Genomic DNA, 22,744 nt, shown 5'->3' on the forward strand with positions numbered 1-22,744 from the left:
TGGTAGCTTTTATGTTTCTTTTTGCGTGAGTTTAAAGTTGCATCGACATCTAGATCCTTAGTGATTTGGTTCTATGTGCGGGTCCTTCAGATTTTATTGAGTATTTTTGAAATTTTTAGGTATTGGATGTTCCTAATTACTATTTTGAACTGAAGCTGAATTATTAACCTTGTATTTAAAGTATATGCCTCGGTTTTAGTTGAAGTAGGTAACAGGAATGGAAGGAATTGAGTGTCTGACTACGACTGGGTGATTCCACTTATGAGCTCAAACTTACTGTATGTTGATCTCTTTGACGAAAATCATTTCAAATGATTTGTTACTATTTTCTTCAAATTTAGACTATAAAATATTATACATAGTATGCAAATTTTTTAACATTTGGTTTATCGTACATTTTCAAATTCCCCTTTCTGGCATTTTCATTATTGTTGTTGAGCTTGTATTTTTGTTGTGAAATATACCAGTTGCGAAATTGTAAATTTTAAAACTGGATGTTTAATGGTGCAACAGGAAAAGTCTGTTATAAAAGCTTTCTCTGACACAAAAAATAGAACACCTATAATTATTAATGTCCATTAAAAGCTCTCGACAAACTAAAGCTGCGCAAAAAGTTACGAAAGAGGTAAATCATTCTGTTGCAGAAATGGAAATGCATAAAACAACTGAAAAAGTAGAACATTTGAATAATAAAACACTTGAGATTTCAAAAAACCTAAAAATTCAAAAATATCAAATTGCTCACATTTAACGAACACAAAAAGGTAGTGAAGCTATTACTCCTAACTATAATTAACTCTTAAAAGACGAATAGTTTTCGACAGCCACGGGAGATGAATGCAGGATCATTTTAACCCACAATAGAATTCCTCTATAGGAATACAGAAAAACGATTTTGAACAATATACACTTTACTTCTTTTAAATTTTCTGTACATCCGATACACGAAGTAAGTGTATTTTTTGTATAATTCTTACAAATACATTTATCATCCTTTTGACATCCTGTACTGTATTTAAGATCAAAGCGACCCTGCATTCGTAGTACGAGGGTTAAATGTGAGAACCACAACCACTATCACTGTTACCACTTTTACACTACAAATCAATGCCAGTCACTCAATTCACCTCCAACAACACCTCCTCGATTCCACGCGCGACACCAAAGGTCCATCAAAGCCAAACGAAAACAGGAATATTCCACGAGCAAGTGACGACAGAGGAACAGTATATGTACAGCAAGATGAATAATCAGGTTAACTGAAACAATGTCCAACAGTATATGATGTGATACGATGACGCAAGTGACGACTACGAATAGTGTTAGTCCGACGATTATGTAAAGATATTAATCCCCTTTCTTCCTTCTCGAATCGAGTCAGCCTCGCCGACTACGATTTAATGAAACGATTCACGGCGCGGTACAGCCCAGGACTCGCTGCTGAATTTATCGGCCATTACTCTCGGGCTACGAGAGCGGACATAATTATGCAAATCGCTCGGGGTCCGCGTAATCGGGCAAACACGCGATCCGACGAATCAGTTACCGAGGTTAACGCTCGTTAGATTGTTTGGTCGCAGTGGTTAAATATTTGCAAGACGAACACCGCGATATGTTGTTTATTAATGAAGTGGATCTCTCGTCATCGCCCTGGACTAACACGGGGATGGAAGACACTACTCTCGATGAATAGATGATGATGATGGCTTGCTGGTCAGAAGAAGGTACCACGTGAGGTGTCAGTGATAATGTGGTAACAAAATCTTATTTCAGAGAGACTCAAGTTTCGTTAGATTATATTAAGTGAACTGAAGTTTCAATTTAAGGTTGATCTGTTCAGAGTGTCTGTGTATTTTGATAGGCAGCATGAAATATTGTATTCTCAAAAAATACTTATTTCTAAAAATGTCAATTTTAATTTGAAAGTCTGATTTTAAGAGCCAATTTTAATCTAATAAATTTCAAGTGAGGATCTTAAACAATTTATCTACTGAAATGAGTAGACTCGTTAATCTTCAACTGATGTAATATTAAGTACAGCAAAATCTATTATTCATGACCTGTGAGAAGTCTCCTGAAATCCATTAGAGGTAATACTTCCCAAGGGACTTTCCATAAGACACGAATAGTACTACTTGGACTTCTGATGTTCGACAATGAAACGTGATTAAAATAGTGTCACATAAAAAATTCGCAATTTCCCAAGTTCACTAACATCCTATTTATATCCAACTCTGAAACCTGAGTCAATATAAACGCCGTGACTTATGCCACCCTAACCAGGGGTTAATATTGAATACTTAAACACAACTACCACCAAAGTCCATCCTCCCTTTCCCATAACACCTCACGTGGCCCCCTCTTAAAGGGGCACAAAACTATCTACACGAGGGGCCAACAGAGCCACCTAATAGCCAAGGCTTGGCCATTGTTCTCGAATGGCATCTTCATAAGCCGTCCAAGTATCTTCCAAGCGTTTTACCACAGCAGTCTCCCTCCGCAAGGTTTTCTCGCTGGCACGCCAAGGCACACAGTGCGGCGTTCAACGTTCAAATACAGCTAGAAGTCAGTTTAGCAGCTGGAAGGCTGAAAACTTTCTCGAACAGCTTAATGAGCAACGCTTAGTTCGCGGAACAATCGGCGAAGCCTGCAGCAATTAAGAGACTCCGCGTACAGTGGCTGTAGTAGACGTAAATCAGCCGACGGGGGCGATGGTGGTGATGATGCTGATGGTTTAAAGGGGGGGTTGAAGAAAAACAGTCTTCTAAAGTTGGATAGAAGGAACTAAACGGGGCCAACATCGCAAAACAGAGGGAAGAGACTGTTAACGACACTACGGTTGCGTGTAAAGGTCTTGAGAATTCAGTTTTGTATACTCGCCTTTCGATCGGCAAGACGACGAGTCTGTGTGCAAATAAAGTGACAGAAATATTGTTAAATTAGTGCCCTGGGTGTTGGTTTCGTGTCCTACTTGTCGTGTAATTGCAAAAGAATCGCGTGATTCTCTACGTATCTCTCCTTTTTCAATTATCTGCTGAAAGCTGCTGTTACGTTGTTAAGTGGAAGAAGAGAATAAAAGTCAGCCCGAAAGCGTGAACCATCCCTTGCTTCTATATTCTCGTCCGTCTGAGCCAGCGCTTGTTTACTCTACTGCGATGTATTTTCGCGCTCATAAGGACACTGGCTTGAGTTATGACCTTTGACCGAGCGTCGTGTGTTATTGCAAATCTGAAGGGTTTAATAAATCAACGGGACTTTTGTTCAAGCGACGACTGTTGCTATGGGGAGTTGCAATATTTTTAGCGATTGTTCGACGATGTATGGGTCAGCAGGAAAATTCTGCAGGGTGATTCTACTGTGTCTGAAGCTTTGATAAAATATTCTACATTTTTTCCGAGGGATTTGCACAGGGCGTGAAAAATATAGGATTAAATTTCTTGATATTGTACACTGTTCTGGAGACGATTTTTTATGCAGACTCGTATTTTGTAATGCTGGTTTTAAGACATTCTGTTTTGTATTTTAAACTACTAAAAATATTCTTTCGAAAACTAAATAATCAAAAATCATCTCCATGACACTAAAATGAAAAAATATACATTAGAAGCAGGACTCGAAACGCTAACTGAAATAGATACAAGGTGTTATATACAGAACCTATGTTGACTGTACATTTTTCACTCCTCTCGCTGAGTATTAAGTCCTTAAATCCTTAAAGTCTTCAAACACTTTTCAACACCCTGTATATTCCAAAATTTCGGTTCTTCGTAACAGTTATTCAGAATAAAGGTTCTTCGTAACTGTTACAAAACCCAAAATCGATATTACACCACTTTTCACTCCCCAATTAGAAGTTCTCTTTAAAAAGAAAAAGGCGTCTATGCCTCCAAGAAAAGAAGTATTCTACACAAGAATTTGCCATTATCCCCGTACAATCGAGGTTCCATTAAAACCTTTGTCCCGGCTGAGCGAGCATCGATGAAATTAATTCCAGGCCGGACGAGAACATAACGGAGAGCAAGGGTGGCCAAGAATGTACCAAGAAGTGCGGCAGCTAACGATCTCTATCGCATTGTCCCCTCTCCCCGACGATCTACTCACTTCAGGGACTCGATCACACGATTCTGTGGATCGAGCCATTGCATGTCGCTGATGAGCGTGGTGTCGTCGACCTTCGGCTTGCACGTCAGGATGATGCTGGACCCAATTGGCTTCGTCTGCGTCTCCCCGCTCGGCAGGATCTCCAAGGAGGCTTCCTCCGCGTAAGCTGCAAGCAGAATCGAGACGTGACCGCTCGTTACATTGACACGAGAAACGGATCGTTAGGCGCGCGAGGAGGAGGAACGAAGGCAGGGGGAGCGCCAGGGATTTTCTCGACGGAGCCACGCTTTAATCGGCTACCAGGTAATTGCACGTAATTCCACGTAATACCGTAATGGCGACGCGATTACGTCGCGTCCCTGGAAACCGTCTCGCGATTTTTACGGACACCTGGAACCTGTGCACGAGCCTGTTAACACTCCGTTTATGGACGTTTCTTACACACCTATCTTTACGGATACGCGTGAATTTAATGCACGAACAGAACTGTGCATGTTCTTCGTAGAACAACATAATTACACGTTATTAACTTAAACATGAAAAATGATATTAAATATTGAATTATTTATTTTATACATGAGTGTTAAGTGTTAGGGTTTTGATTGTTATGGTTTGTGGGGGATGAAAATTGTATAGTGATTTTTATTTTAGTGCTTTATATCTTGAAGGTATTGTAATATGACATTTATGAGAAATGAGGCGATAACTTGAATATGCAAAGAATTCTGTTTCGTTGTGAAATTTTATGAAATATTCGTACTTTATTTTATGGATTTAATAACAGCCACATGAATAAAGTCCATGCATGTCAGTGTTAATAGGTCTTTAATGTATCATACATGAAAATATATAGAAATTTGTCATAGGTAGCTTTAAAAATGTCAGAAAGAGTAAAATAAAAATCTGTACCCATCTAAGTACCTTAAAATTGTTCAGGAAATTAAATATGCTTTAATACATAAAATAAATAAAAAACAGTAAGGTCTGAGTATAAATTTCGTCCATGTAACATTGCACAATTTAATGCAATGCATCCATATTTCATTCTTCTTTCATACTTGTTTCCATGTTTGATATTTCCCTCATACTTTTTCCCACGTTTCACGTTCCTCCATATATTATTTCATGCCAACCTTATTCGCATATCTTTTTCACAGATGCAACGAATATACACACAAATTACAGGTGCAATTTTTCTCTCGTAATGGAATCAAGTAGTTTCCTTACATTCGCGAATAAACTTTTATTTTCCTCCGAGGAATAAAGATACGCAAGCATCCAGTTGGAATTTAAATTCTATCATTAAAAATATTCTTGTAATTTATGCATCGATTCAAAGGCAGTAATTCACCAATCGATAGACATCGTTATCGCAGCTACCTTCGAGCACTGTATTATTACGAACAGTCGGGAACCACTCATTCATTACGTTAACGTACACGTAACCATAAGCTTCGTTCACGATAAAACTTTGGAGCATGCTAGGGAGACAGAAAATATCGCAAAACTTGCAATAAACAATCACACTCTCGACGATTATTTTCTTTTTCAGGTTGTGCTTTAGTCAAATGAGAGTTCCCTTCGGAAAGGACCTGCCCACCCTTCGTACTCGTAAAACAATGATAAAAATCTTTATTCTCTTACGAAGAAATTGCATGGCGAGGGAAACGTCGATGGAGCAAGCAGCGAGTTGCTAAAAGAAAAGAAACTACAAAGGGAGAGGAAATGACGCGCAACAAGGGTGGGAGAAAATTATCTCTGACTCACTTGGTTCACGAGAACATATCAGCGTCATACCGTGCACTGTGACTCATAAACGCTCCCAAGTTGCTAACCCCCAATCACTATAATTCAACCTATTCGCGATATAAAAAGAGCGCCTGAAAGACGACTGATTATTAAGAGAGATTCATGCAACAATATTATTAATGTGAAATTAGATTTCTTCTTCTTCTTTTTCAATTTAGAAGTCAATTACTTCTGTCATAAATTGAGAGTCAATATTCTGGTCATGAGATATAACAATTACTTTTCTCAGAAATTAAGACTGAATATTCCAGCCATGAGATATGGATGTCCTCTAGGTCATCAGCTCCAGTGATTTACTGGTAGCGTGACTATCTTAATTAAGGATTAAATCACACTTGATAATCAGTGATGAGTTTCGGGATCTCATTTGGCAGCCTGAAGCTAGCTGTAATGCTGGCGAAACAGTGGAATATATAGCCTCCCTTTGCCATTGCCCTGTGGCCTAATAGCAATGAGCTTATGCAGCGTAGGCACAGTTCTGAAACTAATTCAGGTCAAATCAAAGACTTCATTTAAAGCTTAATTTACAGTATACAAAATCACAGAGAAAGCTTCTCAGTAACAATAATCCTAAGACCAAATATCCCTAGATTCTATCAGCAAAAATAGAAAGCAATCTTCAAACCATATAAAGCAAAATAATAAATCACAAAAGACTCTTGAAGCCTAAAACTTCTATTTTTAGCATCTGCCCTAAACTTCACCCATTAATCCCAAACCACAGCCTCTCAAAACAATCCCCTGACACAAACCCGAACCCAGCTCCCAGGAACATCCACAATCACTCCCAGCAACAAAAGACAAATCCAAGCACCTAGCACCCCATAAGCCTCATAGTCCTCTCCTAAATAACCCCGTCGCATCCAAATGAACGAATCGTCCACAGACTCCTAGACCCGCGCGAAGTCCCTAAACCCTCCTACACGCTAGGTAAACACGCGCCAGAACAGGGATGGGGGCTGCAGATTTACTGCGACGGGATGCAGCGCGGTGGCGAGCCGTGACGAGAAACGGTTACCAGGATCCAGATCCACGATCGCAGCCTCTGTGGATCGCGGTGGCTGGATCGTCGGCGTAATCTTCTTACCCAAACGAGCAGTGACGCCAGTTGGCGGGGGCGGCGTGGCCCTGAGGACGTAGATGCAGAAAACGGAAATGCAGATCGACGTCTCGGCGGCGCTCATCTCCTCCTCGCGACGCGGCAGATGCCACGGGTGCTTTTACGGCGACACACGTGCGTCAACTATGACGCCGGAATGCGGCTGGTTATGCCAGCGTGACACGCAACGAGCGCCCCGCCGTCGGTACGCACAACAGGATGCCAGAATTAAGCTAATTAATCGTGACGGGCGAAAGTACGGAATTGCCCTAACTAGGAAACGCCGCAGAGCCGCTGCGCGCTCGATGACAGGCCCCCGTTTCGGGAGACGGAATAATAGTTCGCGTTCTGAGGACTCTGGTATCGAGTTGTTGGCCATTCGAGAAATGATACGTTCGGGGTTAGTTAATAGTCACGTTGGGGGACTGTCGCTTTTGAGGGCGGTAATGGGATTTCCTTTAACTACAGGGCAGTTACGGGGCTTGATATGAAGTGCTTAATTGTGTCGAGTTGTTGTGAGTAGTGTGGAGTTTAATAGGCGGGGAATGTTCGGAGGAGTTGAGGATTTTGGGGACACAGATATTGCAATATTTATTTTTGTGTGCTACTTATGGATCTTTACTATTCCTCCACTCATCAATTTAATTACAGTTCTGTCTTCTTTTTATTAATTCTCTGGTTGACAAAGTTTTCAGCTGAAAATTGTCTCCTACGCTTTCACAGATGATTGATCCAGCCTCCCTCAAAACAAAAGAATTGACGCCAAACCTAAAATGACTCAGACCTAATTTCCATCGCACACCCACTGCCTCCAATGCGAGGCATAACACAGAATCGCGGACATTGTTCCATCCGCGTGTCCGTGGTGCGTGACGCAGGTTGCGCCTGACGTATCCGTGGCACGAAAATTGAAACTGTGTCAAATGAAACGGCGCGGAAAAAAATTGTTCTCGGTTTACATCGACCACGAGGCACTGCCGTGGGACACGGTGTGGCGTGTCGTGTCGACGGCCATTTCGCGACCGGCTGGTACACCCGCGGCAGAAATTGTAATGCGGCAATTAATTTAATGGGACAACAGCGGAGTCTCTGGCGACGCCGACATAGCGTGCAGGTGCTGGGACACTGTTGGACGAAATTCGGGGGACAGCTACGTATAGAATTTCCGGTTCCATGCACTGTGCAAGGACGCGGAAACGCCCTGAAGGCGACGCCAGTTAAAGAGCGTCTGAAGGAAACTTCTTTAATTGATCCAAGGAGAGCCTTTAGCCTGTCTCGTTAGGAAGCATCAAAGATCGAACTTTGATGCGCTGTGTACACTGTTTCAGAATGGAGGGAAGGGGGATGCTGCGTTAGTGAGATGTCGTTTCTTGTGATATGGTGCTGCTTGAAAGGGAGTGCAGTGGAATGGGGAGTAAGACAATTTTTCTATAAAAATGCGATTTTTATGTTACATATTAGGTCGTCCCATAAGTAATACTGTTCCTTGTTTTATAATTTAATCCAGAAAATTAATAAGCCTTCGAAGAAGAGCCTAAAAAATGAACTGATAAATAGGAAATCTTGATGGAATATAATATTTTAGAGTTGTGACTAGAAATAATAGTATACATTAATTACTTGAGAAATAAAATAATTTTCAGAAGCAGTAATTATGAATCAAATTTAAGGTAAGTGTCTGAATATATGTATAAGAAGACTTAAGATGTCGACCTAAAACTGTATAGTCCTCATTCTTTAATTTTATGACACTAGTTTTATTTTTAATTAAGTTACCTAATACATCAAAATTTAAGCCTACAACTGAATAAAATTAACATTAGTATTTAGGTATTAGAATATGGTCAACCACTGAGACATTTACCTTAAATTACAGGTTTCCAAAATCCTCCAAAAATTCCCCTCTTCCCCCACCAAATATTGTCTCAGCTATAATTAATGACCCTGATGAAACAAACCAGAGAATCCATTAATCACGAGATACCTAATAAAATAATGGTAATGACCAACCGAAAATTCATCCGCAGCAACCGAGCATAATATTCCAACCGTCTGTTCTTGGAGCCTTATTAGTCAACCCCATTTCTCTCCTCGAATAGCTGCAGGAAAATCTTTAATTCACCCTTGTGATGCGTTCCTCCCCTTTGACTAAGCGAGCCGGAAATGATGAATTCGCGAGCCTTATCGCGACGGCGGACCGTTGTTTCCCGAGCGACTTCAACAAATAAGCTGTCCCGACGCAAGATATTTCTTGGGGGTCGTAATCCTCTCGATTGCTGAACTTCTTATCGCGAAACGGGGAGTGCACAGGACCGAAAATTGGAGCCACCGTTTGAATCTTCTTCCTGTACGGCCTGAGACGCCCTTTGAATTACGCAGCTGTCTGGTTCGCTCGTTAACTTTGTCACTGCGTTCGGCTTCCCTTTTGCTAGATTGTTGGGTGCAACCTTCGCTGCAGTGGAAAAGATTGATTTCGTTGTGGTGATTGGAGTCTTTGAGATGGCACTGTACCTTGATGGCGGGAGGCTTGGTCAATATGCTCAGGGAAGGGTGAAATTACAGAAGCTAAAAGTTCTTGATTTTCTCCATTATATTCTGCGTTAACTTCTTTGAGGCTGAATGTATTGAAATAAAAAATAATGACTTTATTTCACCTTCTTTTTGTGTGGATTTTTATGTATTCATGAAAATTTGATATGTGTACAAGATTGTAAAATGCATGCAGTTTTGAAAAACAGAAAAAATATGAAAAATAGAGCATGAAGAAGACGAAGATTTATATTTAGATTCCATTTTTTTAATTATGTTTCTAGAAGTATAAAACTGCATAAAAATCCAGTCTACTTATCAGTAACTTAAAAAAAAGTCATACTGAAATGTGTAGCACCACACATAACCATTTAAAAATTAAAACAAATACATCTCTGTATAAAACCAATTCTTTCCCATTTTCAAAAATAGCTCACCCTCAGTTCCATCAACATCCTCCATTAATATCCATATAATATTAATACAGCTAGTATTATCACTCCAATATCTCTGACTCTATTCTCCCCCAGCTCGAATCCCCAATATTCCCCAAATAGCTCATCCAGAAAAGACATCATAATTACGTCGCCCCGAAGGGCAGTGCTCCCATTCTGCGCTCCGTCGTTGATCAGAATTCTGCGATCTCATCGCAGCGACCTCGATCATTATGACGTTACACGAAAACCATTCGGCGGAAGCCGTCGAAGAGGCGCGCCTCGTCGAAGGGCTCGCTCTCATAATCCATCTCGAGGATCCACTCGAACGGATTCTCTAATCGTTTTACAAATTCGGCCGACTCACCGCGACCCCCACTTCGCTATGGTGTACCGCGTAAACCATTATCCGACCCTCGGTAAATTCGCAAATTCATCGTTTCCCGTGGAGCGTAACCATCGAGGGCGTGGGGTCCCAAACGAAACATTCTCCTGGAAGCTTTCCGCGAAGAAATCCCGTAATTGGCCCCGAGGCTTCATCAGACTCGCCTTCCAGCGAGGTCGAGGGTAAGATGGCTGCCCTGCTGGCGTCACGGAATCACAGGGTGACTTGGAAACGGAGAAAAAGAAATGGGATGGGGAGCGAGGGAGATATGTTAAGATAGATGCAGAGACAGAGGACGCCCTCCTAGGACATCTTATTTACGTTAGTTAGGGTTTGTTGGCACAGCCACCCCAGGGGCTATTCAATGGATCCACCACTCCCTTTTCTATTCCCCGATGCACACGCACACAGCCAAGGCTCTTCGTCCTCGACGAGGCTCCTGGAACCTGCTATTACCTACACCCACGCAAGCAACACCCTCTGGACCACCCCACTTGCGTACACTTGGCGTCTACTCCGAGTTTGCTTGCACGCACTTTGAGTTAGTGTGGATGTTACTGGATTGGGGTAAGCTGGGAAGATGCGTGTGGAAATGGTTTGGAAAAGTGATATTCTGTTTTTTTTTTTTCTCTTGGATATTCGATATGGTTGGTGGAAGCTGTATTGGTGATTGGTTTTGGAGAAATATAGGATGCTCTAATTATGAGGCAAATTTTAGGTATTCTTCTTCACTGAAAATGAGAAGACTGTAAGTCGATCTGTTGTGTTATCTTACACCACTATGTGTGGAGAATTATACTATATTTCAGAGAAGAATAAAAATGGTCAACCCCCGAAGATAGAAATTTTTATAAGTATAGCTTTCCACTGTAAAAAGTAATTGCAATTTTTTGTAAAAGAATATTTCTCTGTTTTCAGCAGTAATATTTGAAATACTCTCCCAGAAGCTTCCACCTACCATAAAAAACTGCCCACTTTCCAACCCTTTCAACCCCTCTTCGCCTCTTATCAGATCACCTGTCCAAAAAACACAGCAATCTCTTCCTCCCTCATTTCCTCCTAGTCCTCTTACACCTCCTGCCTTATCTACATCTAGCAAAAACATGGTACCTACAACAAGAGCACCCTGTATATCCGCGTAGTCGCATCGGGGGTGGAGAGCCGAGTAAACTCGGCGACATGTCACTCGAGCTGGAAGAATTCGATCTAGGAGGGTCCTGGTGACAGAGGGTGAGGACCTCGCAAGGAGGGGATGGAGGATTTGATCAAATTCCGATATCGAATTGGCCGGGTAAGGGTGAAAAACGAGAAGCACTAGGGTGGCTTACGAAATTTTCGGATGTAGCTACTTGACAAACTTCCATTGGCCGCGTGTGCCTGCTGGGTAAACTTTCAGCGCGTCTTCTGGCACCAGCGCGATTGTCAGCGGGGGTGGAAATGGACATTGGCATCCCTGGAAAGTTGGCGTGCACGAGACTCGAGCGTCGAAACGCGAGAGGCTTGAAATCCAAAATTGGATGCTCGATTGGAAATGTTGCCCTCTTTAGGCGAGGGAATTGTAAAACGCGATTGGGACTGCCATCTCGAACTTCACGAGCTTATTTCGAGGCTGACTCGACGCTTACTCGAGGAGTTTCGCGACCTGAATGTGAGCTTATGGAAGCTAGCGATTCTCTCGATGATTTTTTGAGTTCTACTTGGTAGAGGAAAACGCTGGCTAGATTCTGCTTCAATTTAATTCGCTCGCGTCGATGTGATACAAGGGACGAGGTCTGTGCAGTGATAAAATAAAATATGCTGCAGGGTTTTCCTGCCGCGTGGAACGTGTGCTGGCGCAGATTATCGAAATTAATCGAACGCTTGCTCGATGGTGGAAATTATTTTCTTGCTGAATTACAACGCTGTGTTACAAGGCTGGGTTGTTTGAAATGCTCGTGGCGGTTGTTCCTGGGAAAATTAAACTTTCAGGCCGCGTAATTGCGTTATGGAAATTTTGTGGAAAATTGAGGCGAAGTATGGGAGATTTTAATCCTCGAGTTGGAAGAGTGTAGTCGGAGTATTTACGTTACATTAATATTTGATGTTTAAATTGGAAATAATTTACAGAGATTATTAAATTGGAAAATTGTGAATTTTTTGTTGGCTATTTAAATTCTTTTCCTAATTGAATAGCGGTTATTTTGTCACGTTATGTTATTATAATCAAGCCTTACTTGAGGGATAAAGTTTCGCTGTGGTTGTTGGTAGCGTGTTACCTACGTAGTGGTACAGACAAGTGACAAGTGGTTGAAATTAACTCTAATAGGTGTGATATACCGCGAATATCGACAAACTGCCTTCCTGTTATCGAGCAACCTCGTTATCTTAATGTATTGCCAAACGCAGCACGATAATCGAGCCAAGGATTGACAAGCTTTCAAGCAGCGGTTTATCCCTTTAAGGAGCGACGTGGAATGCTGTGCATCTTTACCACTTTTGATAAATTGTCGTGTAGTTTATCTCCCAAGCTATATGAAGACATTAATAAGGACAATTAAGAGCTCTTTAAAAATTCTTTACAGCTTTCTTTCCTTTCAGCTCAGAATCTCTCTAATTTTTATAAATTAATAATTTTAATAGCTTCAATCAATTTTCACGTGTTAGTAATTCGCTATTTATTAATAAAGTAAAAATTGTTTTAAATATTCTGCTGTCTTAAAAACTCATTGAAGGATAATTTCACTGCATAACAAACTTATGTCGTCTAGGTTATATAAAATTATATAACATGTGTGGCGTAGATACACTTTAATACCCCTCAAAAAATAAGCAAAAAAATTCCCTCCAGACAAAATTGTGTATCCTCAGTCACCCCTAAATTTCGTCAAAATCAACGAAGATTCCTCCACAAAAGTATCCTCCGCCTCATCCCTCGAACCCAGTGGCAAAGTATCGACGTTTCCTTTACCGACACCCCGAGCAGACGAACACCTCCGAAGAATCGAGCCATTTGGCACACGCGTTCCCAGAGAATCCCGAAATCGCTGGAATCGTCCCGATAATCGAGTCCCCATCCGTATTTAAATCGATCGTCGAGAACAAAGGGAGTCGTCTGAAGGATACCAGGGATCGGGCCGCCAGCGTCCTCTCCGAAGGGACAAGGGATGAAATCGCAGAGGGAAGATTGGATCCGAAAACGATACGTCGAAATCGATGGGGAAAAGACGTTTCTGAGTTAACGTTCCCCCCTGGCCCGAAAGTTTCCCGATTAAGGCGCGGCTCGAGAGCACGCTCGGGGATCGTACCCGTTGTAATCTTGTCGACAAACTCCAGCGATTAAGTAGCTTCGATATAACGTGGTAGGATAATGAAGTGGTCGAAGGGTTTCTCGCTGCGGCTGTTCTGTAAACCGAAATTACGTGCATTAATAAAGGGGGCACTGCTGGCCTGCGAAACTTCTAACGACGCTGCGTGTGCCAGTGATGTTGGTATCCGCCTCGATGCTCGGGAGAAAGCGTTATTAGTAGGGATTAATGAAATTGTTCGTTTTGGATTTCAATTTGGTGCGCTGGAGCATATTCTCTATTTGTGAGGAGAAAATTGTGAAGAGGTGGGATGATGTGGGTGGACTCTGGTTGAAAATGGAGGATTTACTCGTTGTGAACTCGGGGCATTTCTGAGGAATGAAGCTATTTTGTATCTTGTGGGAGGCTGAAGGTTGGTTCAGTAGTTTTTGTGATTGTGTCTTTGGTTCTTGGAAAAGTGATGAATTTGGAAAATTTGTTCGTTATAAGCTCGTTGATATCTAATGTAACTGTCCTATAATTTTTCAGTCTTGTAAGTTATATTGTTGTTACCTATTATAAATTATAATGTAGTAAATATAATATAGTATTATAAATTATTGTAATTCTATCGTAGGAAAATGATTCCTTATGAATTATAACAGTATTTTTGGTGCCCATCATACTGGAGTGAATATGAAGTCACGAAAGGGGTTGACAGTGATAAATTTTCATTTGGATGGCGCTGTACTCGGAAGATTAATGTTATTGGAGATTTCTCAATTTACGGAGCCTCTGATATCATCTTTAAATGAGTTCCAGCGAAAGGGTCCCGTGTTTGACTACACATTTAAGCAGAAACGGAGAAGCCATGAAGCGGAAGGATGAACGGAAGTCGCCACCGCGTGAATTGTTAGCACGTGGCTCACCGAAGCGACCAGAAGAGCAATTTGGGCACGAGGCTTCCTTCTAAAGCCTTCCTGCCTTTGAAGTGGCTTTAAAATAGGATGTCTTCGTGTAGGAACGAAATCCCTTCAATATGACAGTGTCTAGCAGCCACGATGTATTGCTCTATTAACTTAGCGTTATACGAGTAGACACAGTGGCAACCTAGACGAGTATCTTCAGATGCATCGCGTAATACACCATGGTTTAATATAAGTAGTACTTTCAGTAATAAAATTTGAGTAAAATATTACAAGTGTTTTATATCTACTATTTTCATAATTCTCATTTTACATGTTTCAAAGAAGTACCATAAAACTGGCAAGAATTTGATGAGAAAAATGAGTCCAAACTCGGCATAAATCAGACTAAATTGAGAATAATAAATTTCAATTTACTACCCCGGATAAGTGATCATAGACTAAACCTATTCCAATTTATGTCGTGTTTGGGCTCATTTTACTCGAGAGAACTTCACCAATTCAGTAATACTATCTCCATAAAAGTAAATCAATTCCAACTCTACAATTCTACTAAACACTATACAAAAAAGAATCCTCTATAACAGTACAGGGTTCTTTTAAATTACCCATAATACTCCACCCTTTTTACCCCACATTTTCAACCCATTTCCCAAAGCCATATTGCCTGAAAGTCCTTCCTTGTAGTGATTAGATTGCAACAAAACCGTGAAACCCGTCTCCACTGCTGGAATCAAAACGTCCCCCTGTCAGGATCCAATCAAAGCGCGCGGCATGCAGAACAGTAACAAGGAAGCCTTCTAAATCCGAGCGCAGCGTCGAGCTGAAAGGCACACCGTGCCCGATACCGATAAAAACTTTTCCCGACGCGGCAGACGGTACACTCTCGGCTGGAGATAAGCCTCCTCTAATTAAATGCCGCTTGGAGGCTTCCGATCATTCTTTTTTCGACCCTGTTCACCCTTTGCCAGGGCCTCTCTCGTCGATCGCTAGATCGCCAGTCGAACGTCGCCTACCCTGTCCCAGAAACAAGTGGCCCAACTTGGGAACTTCCCTCCACTTGTCTGGAGACAGTTTCTTCTTCGAGTTTATAAAGATTTAATCTTCATGAAGTTTCGCCATACTCCAGACGAAAGTGAGTCTATTTACTCTGCGAAGTTGGGTGCTTATAGGGATCCACAGGTTTGCTTATGTGTGCTCGGAATATTAATTAATATTTGTGGAAGTTGTGGCACGTTTTTCATGAGATCTGCGTTGCTTTCTGAGTTTATTAATGTTGCACTTTGATGTATAGGCTGGACTAAATTAGAAGAAAGTTTTTATGATGCTGTATAGAGGTTTAAGTATATTCATATTTCAGTTTGTTTTTTAAGGTGGATGGAAATGAATTTTAAGTAATACTTTAAAAGCACAGGAAGTATTTAGAACTATGGCTCTAATGGAGGGCTCTAAATTTCTAGTTTTATTTCTGTCTGTGGGGGTTTGTTCGCCCTAAAAGTATCCCCATAGAGTCCAGAGCTTGTTCAAAGGTTTCGTTTTCTTTTTAGAAGAGGAGGCCTTGATGGAGTTCAACGTGGGTAGGGTGATCTTACGTCACACGGTCTAAACCTTGAAATAAAGGTTTTCTGGGAATCCAACCGTGCTGTGGAAAAATCGATGAAACCTTTCGGTGAAAGTCAAAGGGCAGCCCGATATCTACGATGAAACTACTACATTACAGACTTCTGCCACTGCATAGAAAGTGAAATTTCTAATGCATATGGAAAATAGATTCCTCACATTCAAATTTACAGAAAAATTACTAATTAAATGAAATCAACGTCCACTTTGAATAAGCCAACTTCTAAATATATGTGTCAAAAACATGTAAGTATCCATAATTAAAACGTAACTTTCATATAGGTTGACCCCAAGTCAACTATCTATCAGATCCAGCAATCTCTCTAACACGAATTCAAAGAACTAGTACACCACTTTATACCACTCCCAAGTAAATGGTAAACCAGCAATAATACCACTGCTGAGAGCAGTTCCTCAGAAAAATCGAAATCGTTCACTTAACCAAGTCAAATCGGGCGTGACTAATAATAAGAAGCATAAAACTTTATTACACGAGTGATTGGAAATCCCAGACATGTTTTTCCCATACTTATTGTCTGTATTCTATCGCCACTCCAGATTGCAATATAATTCTCTACTTAATTTTTCCACAGTACCAGCAGGGATAAATTACCATCGGCACGTACACAACTCTGACGTTTCGTCGACGAATCGGGCAGCAGTAAATTTACTGCACAGTGGAGGAATGGTCCGACGCCCGAGGAATGCGATAGCAGGGTGTTTATGAGCGTATTACTGCCTCCACCGCGTTAAATTGAGAATTCCATGCTGCGAGGGCGGCGCAAACAAGAGTATCGAAATACGCGATATACAATTCTCGGTAAGCGTGAAACATCGAGGAACATCGTGGAACATTTCCGAGGTTGTTGTTTAAATAAAAATAGCCGTGGATGCTGAGAAATTTAGATGTAAGCGGGTCGGGATTAAAATGGAATTGTTTTGCCAAGGAACGCAAAAGGAACGAAGCAGCGAAAGCTTTTCGCTGCAGAATATTAGCATGAAATTGTTCTGCAATTTTCTGTTTGCTGATCGGCTGCGCTGGCTTTTTATCCTTATTTAACCGTGCAAGTGTGAAAATCGGTGGAATGGACCGTGAGAAATTAAACAATGCGCTTGTGGCATGAAGAAATTTCAGTTTACTGTACACCTTATTGGACTGCTGATCACTTTTATCCAATATCGAGGTGATGCTGTTATTTATAGAATTTTGCGATGTGCAGAAGGATAATAAATTTGCATTCATGAATTAATTTTAACACGCTTAAAAAATTCTCTTCTGCTCCATTTTTTCAAATCAAAGAGTAAATTTATAGGAAACTGCTACTGTGTTAAATAAAAATTCACAAAAGATACAATTTTCGCAATCATAAACTGAATTTTTGCTAGAAAGAAATCAGAAAAATTGATACCTATAAGACTACAATTAAATAAAAAAAAAGAATATTAACACTTATATAAAAAATAAAATCTTGATTAACAGAACTTCTGATTTAAATTACATTTTTCAACCACCTTTAAAAATTACTAATTAGATGGTTAATCCTGAAACTATTTTCCAGACAATGCACTTCAATTAAAAAAAGGAGAGTGGAATATTCATCTGGAATAATCCATAAAATACAAGTCACACCTCGTTCGACTGAAAATCGCTCAGAATCGCGCTGTCAATTTCCATAAACCGTACTGTCGATTCTTTCCCAATTGAGAACGCAGACTGAACGCAGTTGCAGCTCGCCCCGTGTAAATACGTGGGAAACTAATTGCAACGTTTGAACGACAGAACAATGGGAACATTTAAGCCGCGCATCCCTGGTAGGAGTTTCCGGGCAACGGATGAAATTCCAAACTGTCTTCTGTAAGCCACACTTCCGTTTGAATATGATCCGCGCGTCGCCGACGCTCTGCTCCATCGAAACCACCCGGATATCTATTAAGCCGCATTTCCATAGTTTCCATCGCTAATTCTGCCCTACTCGTGTCGCTGGCAATTGCGGGGCTTTGTTGCGTCTTACGATGCCCGTTGTTAAATCGAGCTGAGAATCCTATTGTTGGCGGTTAATTATGGAACAATGAAGGTGTTTTATCTGTACAGAGATTTGAAGGATTGGCGGCTTTAGAATAGTTTTATTTTCTGGAGAGATTTTTTGTGATTTAAAATAGTATTTTTTGCCTAGAGAGAGGAAATATGAAATGCAATAACAGAAGGGATTTAGAAATCTTTGAAATTTCGTGGCTGAAATTGAGTCCTTCAGTGAGAGAATTTTCACTCAAAATTATTAGTAAATTTATTTTCTGGAAATTTTCTATCGATCTGATAAACACCACTTTAGTGTTATCTTCCGATTTTTATGAAACTTTGTATATAAATAAAGCATTTTGAGGGTAGTTCTCACCCCCTAAACAAATATCAGTAACTAAAAAAAATACATGTTTAATATTTTTCGTTGCACTACTCGTATACCAAATTTCATCAAAATCGGAAAATGACACTAAAGTGATTTTATTAGCTAAAATAGAAATGAGCCCAACAGTATTGAATAAAAAATATAATTAATTTCCAGATAACTAAAAAAGAGGCACCTTTTAATCACTCTTGAGCGGTAAAAAAGACTCCAATATTTACATATCAGCCCCCACTTATTACACCCCAGCAGAGTCCCCAAGTTTCCCATATTTCTACAGGGGCCCATAGGCGACGACACCCAGCAAATGGCCACGCGCGAGCTGATTGGCAATTTCGTCGAACATATTTTTTCTCCCGCGATCCGTTTGTCATCCCAGCCTATCCCGCGCCGTCTCGCGGGAGGGATCCATTATGGACGCTGGAAAAAAGCGCGGCGCGCTAAATATAATGTCCAGCGGGACGCGTCGTCAAACGCGAATCCGAAAATGGATCTACCGTGGTTCCCAGGCGCCCTGGTGTTTTTATCCGACCGAACAGCGTCGAACAATTTTATTTCGACCGCGGGGGAACACGAGCATTCGCCACTGGCGAGGAATACCATTGTGCGCGGGCTTTTCAGTCGAGCGCAACACCGTTTCCCCGAGTATGCCGCGGATGGCAACGCGAGAGATCGATAAAAACGCGATTCGCTCCCCTTCGCGTGTGCCCTCGCGGGGGATGAAAAAAAGGAGGGACGAGGAGAGGCGTGGGTGGACCTGAAAAGGGGCCAGGGCGCGATAACGCGACACGGTCTTCTTCTAAGCGATACGGCGCTACACGCAATTAAGTCGAGAGCGAGAGATCCTTGAATAGAAGAACGTGGCGTAAGATGATCGCTGTGGCTGCGCCCTGGCCCCCTTTGTGACGAATCGGCGCGGCGCGGCCCTAAAAGGCGGCGACCTCAAAGCGACAAGACTCGTTAAAGGCGAATCTGGTAGCTTTTTATGGACTCGCTGCCACTCGTTACACGGATTTGCACGCGCGACATTCGCTGCCCAGGGGCGGATGAGGTCAGGGTTGCCGCGGAAATTCCCTTCTTGGGTTTGGTGGGGGCGAATTGGGAGGAAGGAAAAATAATGAGTCTTATTGGTAGAGGTCTAGAGCCTAGACCTAAGCGAGATCTTAAGGTGGGTCTACGATACATATTATACAGGATGTTTCATAACATGTAGGATACACTTTGAGAGTTGCTGTAGTCTAAAAACAATGAGAAAAAATCATAATTCTTTTCATTGCTTTTTGGACTTTTTTTTATCTGAACATCTTATAGATGTACTCTAGACATCTTTAAAACGTCTTATGAATGTCTACTAAGAGACATCCTAAAGACATACTAATTTGTAATTTCAAATGTCTCACAGACGTTTTTTTGGACATTTTTAGAACTTCACTGGAGAATGTTTTTAAGATGTTTTTAAAATGTTTGTGCTATATAGGATAGGACAGTCCATACTTCTTTCCCTTCTCCCAATTTTCCCCACCACACTCAAGGAGAGAATTTGTGCGACAACCGTGAATGAGGTCGAGCTCTGAGGAGAAGAATGCTGGTGAGGGAATTCGAGAAGGATCTTTGGGGTTGAGGAATTTGATGAAATTGAGTTTTTGAGGTTCGCTGGAGGTTGGAATCATGGAAACGTGTTCCTGGCGTAGTGGGTTGGGTTTTGGATATTGGATAAAAAATACTGATTTTGTGTAAGCTGTTCATGAAGCTATTTGTAACCTTTTTACCTCTCAATTTAAGGAATCTACGTTTATAGGAGCTATTAAGCAAATTTATTTATGTGAAAATCGATGTTCGGCTAAGCTTACTAGTATAATTTGCATGATATCAGGTTGAAACGAAATTACTGTGAATTGCGATTACATTAGAATCTAATTATACTATAAGCGGAATTGTTCTCCGTGATCATGATAATTACTGTTTCGACATCGATCAAATTCGCTAAAATTGCTCTGAACGTATAATTGATTAATTGTATTGCAGAATTGAATAGGTGCAACCTGTTTGCTCGGTGATCTTCATCAGTTAATTGAGCTGTCGATTCGGACGAGCCATTAGAGCGTGTCTGACTAAGCCAATCACTTTCTACTGTTTGCACGAAGGATCGTTTATTTCGCTGGTACGGTAAAAGAGTATTCTATGAATCGATTACTGTGAAGAGACAGTATAAATAAAATGAACACAAATTGATGCTAGCAGATCCTATGTAATTAAAAAATTCAATATCTAACTTTATTTGAATTTTATGTAAAATTTCTACGTCTCGATTTTTCACCTTACTTTTATTCTAGTAAAATGTGGAAACAGCTTCAAAGATATAATCTGAACAGAAACAGATCCGCCCCTGCTCTCAATGCACGTGCACACGCGTGCACCCTGCACGCGGCTCCTCAGTCTTCTCCAAGTAGAGCGAAACGTGTCTGATGTAAGAGAATCGCAGCTAAAGAAACCTCCGTGAGTCTCAAAAGAACGCCGAGGAAACGAGTCGCGTCTTCAAACAGAGATCCGACAATAAATCCTGATAACAGCGATACCAACCGACACAGTTAAGAATATGACGTTGAAACAAATATACAGAGTGTCACAAAAACAACAGTCATGGATTACAAAGAATTCGTACATTTATTCACAGGATTCATAAAGTTTCTTATTTTTAAATATTCTGCTAGAAGAAGTAATGAAAATTTTAGAAGAATCCACGAATTGCACGTGAACAGGTTTCGGTTAATAAAGTTTTAAAGTTTCAGCCAATTAGGTTGTGTGACGTGGCTCTAGGGCTGGAACTTCTCCTCCACGTTACACAAAGCTTGGACAGCATTGGTTTATGTATCTTAGTGGGGAAAACGCTCCACCCCTAGAGCTACGTCATGCAACCTAATTGGCTGGGACTTTGAACATTTATTAAGAGAGAGAATTGTTCACTTGCAATACTTGATTTTTAATGAAGTTTTCCTTGCCTTTCCTTAGAAACTATTTAAAAATAAGTATTATATGAATTTCTAGATTTTGAAATCTCATGAACATCGTTTTTTAATAACCTATATATTTGTCTCAATGTTATACTCACTGACAAAAACCTCAACACTTTTTTACAATAAAAGAAAATGACTATCTCGCAGCAGAAGCTTCTCTTCCACCTTTTCCCTCTTTCACCAAACAAAATATGAAAGACAGAGGGATCTCCCGATACAGGTTTCTTCACTAGATCTCTGCCAGATCCCCTGAAATTCACCACATGCTCCACCGCTCGAGAAGACAGGCAAAGTATTATCGATACGATAGAAAATTGCTGCGAGGGCATCGTGTGATAAAGTGGCGCGATAAAAGTCGACGAGAGAGACTCCAGGCGCCGTGGAGACGCGGGTCGACACGCGTGCGCTCGCAAAACTCAGCGTAATCGTCGCTATTTCGCCTCCTCGCTATGTCCTATGGGATTTCATTCGGAGCCAGCCGAGATAAGGCTTCCCTGGACGTGTCTCTATGGTATCCCATTGATCCGAATCCGTTTTACGCGTGTACTTTATTGTGTATTGGGCGCGGATGGGAAGCTCTACTGTTTCCACGGGGACAAAAGAGTTTTGCAGTAAATTTCGGCCCGAAGACACTCGCCTTCGCTGACTTGTTTGCGCCGAATTACTCCACTTGTCCGGAGTTGTTCCGCAGGATTTCGCCGGGAGCTTTAGTCGGTTAAGAAATGGCCTTCGCTGGCAAACTGTAAAGTTAGAGGGTTGTCAACTATTTTTACTGCTATTTGTTTTAGGAGTTTGACTCTGCAGAGCTTGCCTCGATTTAGGTTGGGTCAAGAGTTCCGCCAAGTTTTTGGATCCTTCTTTTCCTTATTTCAGCGACTGTCTTCCATAGACTGAATTGAGCGGCGGAGAAAGGCGTGCAGCCACGCAAACACGAGGCGATCCATAATTCATGTTTAACTGAGCTATGAGGATTACGCTGTCAGCTCGTGAAAGGAGAACATCGTAGCTCGTTCCAGGAGACTAGAAATACGTGGCTTAGAGACTTCAGTGTCTCTTTATTAATTATTACATACAGAGTCTACCTTATTTGTTATTCCTATTTCAGTAACTATCGATTCTATAATTCACGACTACCAAACATACCCTAACACCAACAGCATGT

At 41.2% G+C, this 22,744-nt stretch overlaps 1 protein-coding gene across 5 annotated transcripts in view; it reads right to left on the minus strand.

The window, feature by feature from the left end:
• Positions 1–22,744, minus strand: part of Fas2 (neural cell adhesion molecule fasciclin 2) — a 124,037-nt gene that overhangs the window by 19,992 nt on the left and 81,301 nt on the right. For 4 of the 5 annotated variants that reach the window (XM_076391446.1, XM_076391445.1, XM_076391448.1 and 1 more), the window contains exons 2-3: positions 4,102–4,267; positions 2,881–2,904 (exon numbers count right to left, since the gene is read on the minus strand). In XM_076391446.1, the coding sequence (XP_076247561.1) occupies positions 2,881–2,904; positions 4,102–4,267 (190 nt within the window). The remainder of the gene's footprint in view (positions 1–2,880; positions 2,905–4,101; positions 4,268–22,744) is intronic. The other variant, XM_076391447.1, reaches the window with a different exon arrangement.

This window comes from Calliopsis andreniformis, unplaced genomic scaffold (genome assembly GCF_051401765.1).
Source record: "Calliopsis andreniformis isolate RMS-2024a unplaced genomic scaffold, iyCalAndr_principal scaffold0022, whole genome shotgun sequence".
NCBI classification, from domain to species: Eukaryota; Metazoa; Arthropoda; class Insecta; order Hymenoptera; family Andrenidae; genus Calliopsis; species Calliopsis andreniformis.